Source organism: Euprymna scolopes, chromosome 41 (genome assembly GCF_053919585.1).
Source record: "Euprymna scolopes isolate OS-2025 chromosome 41, ASM5391958v1, whole genome shotgun sequence".
Classification (NCBI taxonomy): domain Eukaryota; kingdom Metazoa; phylum Mollusca; class Cephalopoda; order Sepiida; family Sepiolidae; genus Euprymna; species Euprymna scolopes.
The window spans coordinates 4,980,754-4,992,927 of record NC_136522.1 but is presented as its reverse complement, the minus strand read 5'-3'; the positions used below and the strand labels follow the sequence as shown (position 1 = coordinate 4,992,927).

General features: G+C 29.7%; 1 protein-coding gene across 1 annotated transcript in view; it reads left to right on the top strand.

Annotated features, from left to right (window-relative positions):
• The window catches only part of LOC145266316 (tolloid-like protein 1), a 213,627-nt gene that overhangs the window by 183,051 nt on the left and 18,402 nt on the right, over positions 1-12,174 (top strand). The window contains exons 10-13 of the mRNA XM_080121875.1: positions 1,012-1,207; positions 5,548-5,670; positions 6,625-6,785; positions 9,960-10,143. Coding sequence (XP_079978001.1) covers positions 1,012-1,207; positions 5,548-5,670; positions 6,625-6,785; positions 9,960-10,143 — 664 coding nt within the window. The remainder of the gene's footprint in view (positions 1-1,011; positions 1,208-5,547; positions 5,671-6,624; positions 6,786-9,959; positions 10,144-12,174) is intronic.

Sequence of the window (12,174 nt, the reverse complement as noted above, 5' to 3'; positions counted from 1 at the left end):
TTTTAATGGAATATGCTCTGATGAACTTGTTTCACTTGTATGCCCTCGACGTGCATATCCCCGATAAACCCGCTTAGCAACAAAATCACACCCCTTCACTGTTGAGATCCCTAAATGTCAGAAAGCTTTCTACTCTTATAGTTTCTTCCCTCAAACAGCTAGACTTTGGAATTCCCTTCCTGCTACCTGCTTCCCTGACTGTACTGATATGCAGAAGTTTAAATGTAATGTAAACCAACATCTTGTTAATCTTTCCTAGGCATGGTCCCAAATAGTAGGCCCTTACGTCAAATTGGCGGTATGCTTTGTAAAACGGTGAACGGGAGTAAAAAAAATAATAAAAAATAAAAAAAAAATGCAAGTGAAGGGTAACTAACTCGGGTGCGTAAGAAGCGATATTAACCGATATCAACCCTTTGGATCGAGTCGCATCGAAAGCAACGTGGTGTGCTTACCTCTAAATACCAAAACTAGACGAAGGAGGAGGAGAAATTAGGAGAAGGTGAAGAAGCAGGAAGGAGGGGGTAGGAGAAAAAGAGGTTGGAGGGGAAGTAGGAGAGTTAGGGTGGAGGAACGAAAGCAAAGGATGATGTGAAATATAAGAAGGAGGGGGAGAAGAATAGAATGGTGAGTAGGAGTGGCGACAGAGAGTGAGTAGAAGAAGAAGGAGAGAAAATAGAAGGGGGAAGAAGAGGAGAGTAGAAGGAAGAGGGAGGGGCAGTATGAGAAGAAGAAGGAAAGTATGAGAAAGAAGAAGAAGAAGAAGAAGAAGAAGAAGAAGAAGAAAAAGAAAAAGAAAAAGAAGAGGAATGATAAGTATATAAAAGGAAAATTAAAGGAAAACGAAAATATTGTAACAAAATACTGAGTTATCTCCCTTAGCGTTTTGTAAATAAATATTGAAACTGAGGTAAATGTATATTATGATCACGATAATAATAATTTTCTTTGTTTTTTGTTGTTGTTTTTTTCTTCTTCTTTCTTTTTAAATATTTTGTGTGTTCTTTTCAGATAGAAAATCACGACAACTGCGTTTATGATTATCTCGAAATTAGAGACGGACCAGATGAGACCTCGCCGTCACTGGGCAAATTCTGTGGCTACAAAGTTCCGGAGGATATCCGATCTAGTGGCAATCAACTTTATGTCAAATTCGTATCGGATGGCTCAGTACAAAAGGCAGGTTTTTCTGCGACTTTTACCAAAGGTCAGTTGTTTGATGAATTTAAATGCAAAACAGTAAAGTAAAAATAAGGAAATTTGATTTCGCCATCCTCTCTTCTAATGGCCGTATCGTCGTCTTTCACACTGGCGATCGTCAAAGGGTGCGAATGGGATCACAAGCATAAAAATAAAGTACAAAACACAGAATTACATTAACTGATACTTTTCAAAATAAAGTGAAATATAATTGAAATAACGGGTTTGTTTTACTGTACACATAGATTCAAAAAAGTTCTCAAAAAACAAATATATAACAAATAAATGTTATCCAAGGCAAGATGGGTTACTTTTCTACCAAACTGGATAAATTTTTAGTGTTTTTATTTAATGTAACATGTTTATTCGGCTCGAAAAACATGCAGTGTTTACCGATGAATTGGAAAATTTAAAATGGCGCCCGACTCTCCCTTTTTACGCGGTAAGTTTGAGAAAAGGAGTTAAAAATTTAAAAAAAAACTAGACAAAATACTGTTAGAAACTCGCTCAATATATGTTACCGTGACATAGACTGACATATATTCGGTGGGAAATACCCTCTAAATGCTAACGTCTTCATGTACGTTCTGACGAAGATGTGTTCATCTGTCGAGTTGATTAATTTATTTCCCCATCTGCTCCGAGCTACAATCTGTGTTCAGCTGTGTTCAAGTTCTAACTATCATTAAGTGTCCAACTGGTAGCTCAACTTCAATTATACCCTATTGGACTGTCATCCACTAGATTCTCAACTGTCATAAAACTGTCACAAAATACTTTCTACCGTCATAAACTCCCTCCAAAAATGTGGGAACTAAATCTAAATATATCTACGCTCATTGTTTAGTTATCGTCATTGCCATGCCAATAATTCTATGTCAACATTCTTTTGTCTAACATATGGAAGACCAAACAGAACAGATACTACACTTTGATAACGGTTCATACTTGTAAAGACTTACTACGAGGCAAACAAAAGAATGTTCTATTAATTCTACTGTTCACAACATTTCGGTCGATGTAACCTTCGACTTTCTTCAGGTGTATCTTGTCGAACTCTGGAAACTTTCTGTCAAACTAAAGACTCTTTCTCTTGCAATTAGGAATTTGCATAGAATTTCGAATGGAACCCTTTATTTAATTCACGGAGGCGGGTAGCTTGTTCTCTTTCTGTCTGTCAGCCATGACTAAATACAAGTCCTAAGTAATTCGCAATTGTATTTTAAGTGTTGCTTGTATTGAGGATTGAAACTTCAACCTCAAGAAGAATGTAACTTATAAACGATTTGACCACTTTAAATATTTTAAATATTTAACGATAAATATTTAAAATTATTTAAATACTTTCTCTAACAATTTAAACATTTCCAATTATGCTCATATATTTTCTAAGACATAAAATATTTAAAATTATTTTAGTATTTTTTTTTGATAAAAATATTTAAAATTACTTTAATATTTTCTTAACATTTAAAATATTTAAAAACGTTAGATATTTATTGCCTAAAATATTTTTTTTAATTTTAATTTTTTACGAAGATTACAAATATCTAACTTTTTTATATTTTTCCAAGATTTCAAATATTTCAAATTATTTTAGTATTTTTTTTTATAAAAATATTTAAAATTACTTTAATATTTTCTTAACATTTAAAATATTTAAAAACGTTGGATATTTATTGCCTAAAATATTTTTTTTAATTTTAATTTTTTACGAAGATTACAAATATCTAACTTTTTATATTTTTCCAAGATTTCAAATATTTCAAATTATTTTCGTATTTTTTTTTTTTTTTTTGATAAAAATATTTAAAATTACTTTAATATTTTACTTAACATTTAAAATATTTAAAAACGTTAGATATTTATTACCTAAAATATTTTTTTAAATTTTAATTTTTTACAGAGATTCAAAATATCTAACTTTTTTATATTTCTTCCAAAAAATATTGAAATATTTAAAATAATTTTTATATTTTTTCCAAGATTTAAAATATTTCAAATTATTTTAGTATTTTATTTTGATAAAAATGTTTAAAATTACTTTAATATTTTTCTTAACATTTAAAATATTTAAAAACGTTAGATATTTATTACCTAAAATATTTTTTTTAATTTTAATTTTTTACAGAGATTCAAAATATCTAACTTTTTTATATTTCTCCCAAAAATATTGAAATATTTAAAATCATTTTTATATTCTTCCCCAGATTTAAAATATTTCAAATTACTTTAATATTTTTATGATAAAAATATGTAAAATTATTTTAATATTTTTCCTAACGTTTAAAATATCAAAACAAAATTCAATATTTTTCCTAATATTAAAATATTTAAAATTACTTTAATATTTTTTCTCCCATTTAAAATATTTAGAAATATTTTTATATCTTTCATAACATTTAAAAGCATTTTTATTTTTTTATTTTGTTTTGAATATTTAGAATTTTTTAGAGTTTTTTTTTTTCATAATATTTAGAACATTATTTAAAATTTTAATATTATTTGCTAAATTTAAAATATTTAAAATTATTTCAATATTTGTTTCTTACAATTTTAAATATTTAAAATAATAAAATAAGATACGCATCAAGTGCGCTTGAAAGCCAAATTACAACGAAATATTAGGAAAATAAGCAAATATTTTACTTGTTTTAAATTCATAACATAAATATATTTCGGGGCTATACTTACTCCTCAGTATGTTGTTATTTCTTTTTTTCTTTTCTTCTTTCTTTCCATGTTGTTAAGTTGGAGAAAGAAAAGCCTGTTTTTTTCCTAATATTACGTTGTGCTTTGGCTTTCAAGCGCACTTGATGCGTATTTTATTTTATTCAAATTAAAACAACGTTTAATTTCTCTCATTCTTTGACATTATTATTATTATTATTATTATTATTATTATTATTATTATTATTATTATTATTATTATTATTTTTATTATTATTATTATTATTATTATTATTATTATTTTTACCGTTCAACACACATTTGTTTCAGTATCTAACGATATATACATATTGAAATCGATTGCGTCTCCTTTTTTGATGTTTGAAAATCAATATTTAAATTATGCTTATCAATTTTCATATGTAGGTAGATGAGCCTCTCCGTGATTTTTTTAGATATAGTAAGATATCATAGTCTACTTATTCTAATTTTATTTACACAACTTAATCTAGGGTATGTTTTTCACAAGGTCTAATTTTAGTTATGAAAAATGATGTTACTCAAATGTCCCCCATTTTCATTTTCACTCTCTTGTGCTCTCTGCAGGACATTGTCCAGGACATCACTTAATGTTTCAGGGCTTATGGCCCTAATTTCCTCCTCTATATTGTTTTTAAGGGCATTTATTGTGACTGGTTTTATTGCATTGGGAGTAGGGGAATTTCTTGTGTTGAAGTTTCATTGAAATTCTCTTCGAGTTTCTGATATTGACTCATTCAACCGAAAATATGACTCTACAATAAATATCCGCTCCTCGGTAGTGTAACGACTCATGATAGCGTTGGAAGGGTTACTCTAGATGAGCTGAAAAAATAAAAGAAAAATATGAAAAATTAAGAAAGTTATGAATCTTTTTAACCATCAGCTTCTTTTGGAATAACCTGTACGTTTCCAAAAAAATTTTAAAGTAAAAAAAAAATAATAATAATAATAATAATAATAATAATAATAATAATAATAATAATAACATTATTTTTACCGTTCAACACATTTGTTTCAGTATCTAACGATATATACATATTGAAATCGATTACGTCTCCTTTTTTGATGTTTGAAGTAAACGCTTATACAGGGTGTCCCAAAAGAAGCTGATTGATTTTAAATTTTATTAACTTTCTCAATGTTTAAGTTATGCTCTATTTGTTTATTTCCTAATATTACGTTGTGATTTGGCTTTCAAACGCACTTGATGTGTATTTTATTTTATTCCAATTAAATCAACGTTTCTATATGGACCTCGCACCCTTGACGTTATTCTCGCGTTGCCTACACACTGTTCCAACATTTCAAAATCTGCTGAGATACAACGCGTGGCTCTTTACAGACTTTTCTTTCTACAATTTTACAACATGGCAAGAAAAAAGAAAAGAAAAAAACGAAAGCAATATACTAAAGATGGAGTTTAGCTCCGAAATATATTTATATTATAAATTTCAAACAAGTAAAATATTTGTTTATTTTCCTAATATTACGTTGTGATTTGGCTTTCCAGCGCACTTGATGGGTATTTTATTTCATTCAAATTAAATCCACGTTCCTATATCAAACTCACACCCTTGACGATATTTAAAATATTTTTTTAATATAATTTTTTTTTTTAATTTTTCAATATTTCAGAATATGATGAATGCGTAACTGAATACCATGGCTGCGATCACAAATGCGTCAACACATTGGGTTCATACAAATGTATATGCGAAATTGGTTTCGAATTACACTCAGATGGCAAGAAATGTGAAGGTAAAAGATTTATCTAAACACATTAAACACATTCACACTCTGTTTAAACACGTCAGACTCTCACATTTTCATTCTTTTTAAACACGTTGTGTTCTATTTTATTAAATAGTAATTCTTTTTTTTTTCAAAGATTTGTATTTCTTTTATCAAAATACATTTAATCAAAATACATTTAATCAAAATACATTTAATCAAAATACATTTAATCAAAATACATTTTATCAAAATTCTAAGCCGGGAAGGTAGAATAATCCAAGTAATTTCTGCACCCGTGAACTCTTGAATTATTTGCTGTTTCTGATTCTCTTTCATGAAGTGAAATATAATATATCAGTGCCAATAACATAATGATACAAAAAATAAACAAAAAAATAAGCTAGTCCGAATCAAATATCGATGCCAAGCGTTTGTTTGTGATTTTCTTTCATGTTTCAGAATATGTAATGACTAAGGGGAGATGCTTGCACTCTAACCAATTCCTTTGACAGAATAAGTATTTATACAAAAAAACAGAAGTGAAATATATAAGCTAGTCCGAATAAAATGTTTCAGAATGTTCGGTGATTAAGGGAAAATACATTCATCCTAACAAATTCCTTAAACGAATTGAGTATTTACACAAAAAACACTGAAGCGAAATATAATATATCAGTGCCAATAACATAAATAAACAAAAACAAAAAACATAAGCTAGTCCGAATCAAATATCGATGTCAAACGTACTATTATATAGGTTTCGCTTCATAAATCCGGTAAGATAACTTTATATTTTAGATTAGGTTATTTTGTTTGAAATTGTATTACGATTATTTCCAATAATTTTTTTTTCCTTGGGATTTTGAAGAATGGCAACTTACCGTCTGTATATGCAACTTTGTATTCGTATCTTTAATGACTGTTTATTTAGTGGTTTCACTATTTATATATCATTTCTTTTTTTATTTCTTGTTAAAGACGCTTGTGGAGGATATATCAATAGTGAGAATGGCACATTCCAGAGCCCCTCATTTCCTGACCTTTACCCAACCAATAAATATTGTGTGTGGCAAATTGTGGCTCCGAAACAACACCGAATTACTCTCAACTTTTCCTACTTTGATCTTGAAGGAAATAATGTAAGTTTTTCCCCGTCCAAAATTGAAATTTTATTGAAAGAAAAACAACTTTGGGGTTTGCATTGCTATACACATAGATTCGAAAAAGTTGGCAAAAAAAACAAATATATAACAAATAAATGTTATCAAAGGCAAGATAAGTTACCTTTCTACTTAACTGGATAATTTTTAGTGGTTTTATTTAATGTAACATGTTTATTCAGCTCGAAAAACATACAGTGTTTATTAATGTATTGGAAAATTAAAAATGCCGCTGGATTCTCTGTTGAACACGGTAAGTTAGAGGAAATGAGTTAAAAATAAAATAAAAACTATACAAAATACTGTTAAAAACACACCGAATATGTGTCAACCTATGTATATATTGAGCGAGTTTCTAACAGTATTTTGTATAATTTTTTTTTTGTTTTGAACTCATGTCGTCCTCTTCCCTGATGAGGCTATACATGTGACTGAGAACCGTTTGTGAATTTGATATTCCTATGAAACTTCCTCCTTTGGAGGAAGCCAATTCAACCCGTCTAGAACGAATGCTACTTTGGTTCAAGAGACGGGGGAAGTGAATCGAGTATTGAAATAGTAAGGTAGTTGATCCTAATTTTCCTTACATCTCCCCGTAATTCTAATCTTTTTACTCTTTTTATTAGTTTGGTCACTTCTTCTTTTGCGTGCCTTGCAATCTTAATATTGCATCTCCATTTCCCATGTTCAATACTTTTTACAATGCCTAATTCGAGCTTGATATATTTGGACTACTCTAATATTTAGACTACTCTAATATTTAGACTACTCTAATATTTAGACTATTCTAATATTTAGACTACTCTAATATTTAGACTATTCTAATATTTAGACTACTCTAATATTTAGACTACTCTAATATTTAGACTACTCTAATATTTAGACTACTCTAATATTTAGACTATTCTAATATTTAGACTACTCTAATATTTAGACTACTCTAATATTTAGACTACTCTAATATTAAGACTATTCTAATATTTAGACTACTCTAATATTTAGACTACTCTAATATTTAGACTATTCTAATATTTAGACTATTCTAATATTTAGACTACTCTAATATTTAGACTATTCTAATATTTAGACTACTCTAATATTTAGACTACTCTAATATTTAGACTATTCTAATATTTAGACTACTCTAATATTTAGACTACTCTAATATTTAGACTATTCTAATATTTAGACTACTCTAATATTTAGACTACTCTAATATTTAGACTATTCTAATATTTAGACTACTCTAATATTTAGACTACTCTAATATTTAGACTACTCTAATATTTAGACTACTCTAATATTTAGACTACTCTAATATTTAGACTATTCTAATATTTAGACTACTCTAATATTTAGACTACTCTAATATTTAGACTACTCTAATATTTAAACTACTCTAATATTTAGACTACTCTAATATTTAGACTATTCTAATATTTAGACTACTCTAATATTTAGACTATTCTAATATTTAGACTACTCTAATATTTAGACTATTCTAATATTTAGACTACTCTAATATTTAGACTATTCTAATATTTAGACTACTCTAATATTTAGACTATTCTAATATTTAGACTACTCTAATATTTAGACTATTCTAATATTTAGACTACTCTAATATTTAGACTACTCTAATATTTAGACTACTCTAATATTTAGACTATTCTAATATTAAGACTACTCTAATATTTAGACTATTCTAATATTTAGACTACTCTAATATTTAGACTATTCTAATATTTAGACTACTCTAATATTTAGACTACTCTAATATTTAGACTACTCTAATATTTAGACTATTCTAATATTTAGACTACTCTAATATTTAGACTACTCTAATATTTAGACTATTCTAATATTTAGACTACTCTAATATTTAGACTACTCTAATATTTAGACTACTCTAATATTTAGACTATTCTAATATTTAGACTACTCTAATATTTAGACTACTCTAATATTTAGACTATTCTAATATTTAGACTACTCTAATATTTAGACTATTCTAATATTTAGACTACTCTAATATTTAGACTACTCTAATATTTAGACTATTCTAATATTTAGACTACTCTAATATTTAGACTATTCTAATATTTATACTACTCTAATATTTAGACTACTCTAATATTTAGACTACTCTAATATTTAGACTATTCTAATATTTAGACTATTCTAATATGTAGACTACTCTAATATTTAGACTACTCTAATATTTAGACTACTCTAATATTTAGACTATTCTAATATTTAGACTACTCTAATATTTAGACTATTCTAATATTTAGACTACTCTAATATTTAGACTACTCTAATATTTAGACTACTCTAATATTTAGACTACTCTAATATTTAGACTATTCTAATATTTTGATTACTCTAATATTTAGACTATTCTAATATTTGGATTACTCTAATATTTAGACTACTCTAATATTTAGACTATTCTAATATTTGGATTACTCTAATATTTAGACTACTCTAATATATGGACTACCCTATTATTTGGACCACTCTAACAATTTGATTACTTTAATATTTGAACTAGTCTAACATTTGGACTACTATCCTCACCTAGCTTGTCATTTTCTTAATGTCCTCTAGACCTTGCTGGTTTGAACAGTGACGTTCTAATCAAACTTGTATTCGTCATAAAGTACATATTGATTAAATTATGAAAAATTCCATTGACTAAATAACTACTTCCTTGCAAACTACAACATAATCATGTTTTTCTATTTGCTTGTTTTTGATAGATTTAAAGGTATGACGTTCAAATTTGCCAAATGAAAAGCTCTATATTTAGTAAATGAACAGTTCTGAATATTTAATAACTAGATAATAAAGTTGATTTTTTTAACACATTTTTATCCATACGATCGTTTCTGCCTTCCAAATGCTCGCGTTAATCATGATATCAATAAACTTAACGGCTTTGCCACAGAATTTTCTTCAAAAAGATTTACCTCGCTTGAGTCAATCGTTTACATACAAATTTACAAACATATACACACACCTAACTTTATATATAGATGAAGAGGAGTTCCGAGTTTGCGGTTTTAAACATTTTTATTCATACGATCGTTTCTGTCACATTAATCTTAATATTCTATGTATATATTGTTTTTATTTTTACGCACTCAACAGCAAGACTGTGAATATGATTCAGTTCGAGTGTCAAATGGATTGAACTCGGACACAAAAGCAATCGGGATATTTTGTGGTTCGACTTTGCCGACACCAATAACCTCATCAGAAAATTCCCTCCGCATTGAATTCAGTTCAGATAATTCGGTCCAAAAGACGGGGTTCAATGCCTCTTTTTTTACTGGTGAGTAATCAAACTTAACTATATAACATAATCATGCGGATACGCTGGTTCTGGCTATTTGCTTTTTCTCCTGTTTTCTATTTTGTCTTCTCTTATTGGTGTTATTGATATTCTCTCTCTCTCCTCTGAGCTTCATCATGTGATAGTGACACATCTTCGCGAGTGCATCTACCAATACTCTCCAATCTAATGGGTCCTGCACTGTCAACTAAGCTCCAACCCCTGTCCCATCGCCACAATATTGCATCACCCTGTGCCTGTTTTACAAGTATTTAATTAAAATGTCAAGAATTAGAGTTCAATAGAAACATTGTTTTAATTTCAATTCTATTGAACTCTCATTCTTGACGTTATTCTCGCGTTACTTACGCACAGTTCAAACATTTCAAAATGCAACCACTAGATACAACGCACGGCTCTTTACAAACAGACTTCTTGCTCCAAATTTACAACATGGAAAATAAGAAGAAAAAGAAAAAAAGAAACAAAACAACATACTGAAGATGGAGTATACCTCTGAAATATATTTATGTTATAAATTTCAAACAAGTAAAATATTTGTTTATTTTGCTAATATTACGTTGTGATTTGGTTTTCAAGCGCATTTGGTTCATATTTTATTTTATTTAATTAAAATGTGTTTTGATGAATTCATAGCACTTGTATCCCCCTCGATATACATACTCCTGAGTGACCCGACAAGCAGAAAAATCCCGCCCCTTCGCTGTTGAGGTCTTTAGATGCTGAAAAGCCTTCTACTCCAATAGTTTCTTCCCTTGGACTATTGGACTTTCGAATTCCCTGTTAAACTCTCTCTCTCTCTCTCTCTCTCTCTCTCTCTCTCTCTCTCTCTCACACACACACACACATATACACACACACATACGCACACACATACACATACATACATACATACACGCACATACACACACACATACAGACACATATGCACACACATACACATACACACACATACACACATGCACAAATACACATACACACATATATACGCACATACACATACACACACATACACATATATACACACACATACACATATATACACCCACATATACACACACATGCATACACACATATACACACGCACACATGCACAGGCACACATAAACACACACACATAAACACACATATACACACACATACATACACATATACACACGCACACATACACAGACACACATAAACACACACATATGCACACACATACGCACATGCACACATACACAGACACACATACACACATATACACACACACATACACAGACACACATAAACACATATACTTAATGGCAACAAATTTTCTGACTTTTTTATCTAATTCTTATTCAAGAACTTCTACACAAACTTTGGACTTTCAAAACATATTTTACATTTTTGTAAAATTGTTGATAAAATATATTTTGTTCGTTAATTCATGTTTTCTTGTTTCGTTCTCAAATCCTGTTGGTGAGTTTCCTACCTGTATCACCCGAGATGTGTTGAGCCAACCCCAACAGTGTTAACCACATCTCACGTCAAAGCCATTCAGCCCTGTTGGTCGGCAGCAGAGTTGACGGCATGATCCAGCCATTCACAGTTTCAGCGACGGACAGCAAAAATGCAAAGACCGGACATGATCTCCATATCTGCTTTTACTGTCGCTTAAGTTTTGCCACGTTGGTGCTTCTTCCGACCAGTGGGTGCAATGGGCACCACCAACTGACAGATAAACTCATCCCCTGGCCAATGCAGCACGTAACTGAAGCACCAGAGTCTCCTTTTCAGCAGAGTTTCTTCCAAGCCAAGGGTGTTACATCTAGCGCGTATGGTCGAGTTAGGAATCAAGCCGTAGAGGCAAATGCATAGGATATGGCAGAGATAGGATCGAAGATTTCAAGTTTATGAAGATACTCTCTGTGCAAGTCTCACGTCCATAGAGAAGAATTGCAGCTCTGTGGTACATCTTAACTCCTGGCGAGACCACAGTCTTTTTGAAGACAGATGAAGGTTGATCTATTCAGGTTGATACGG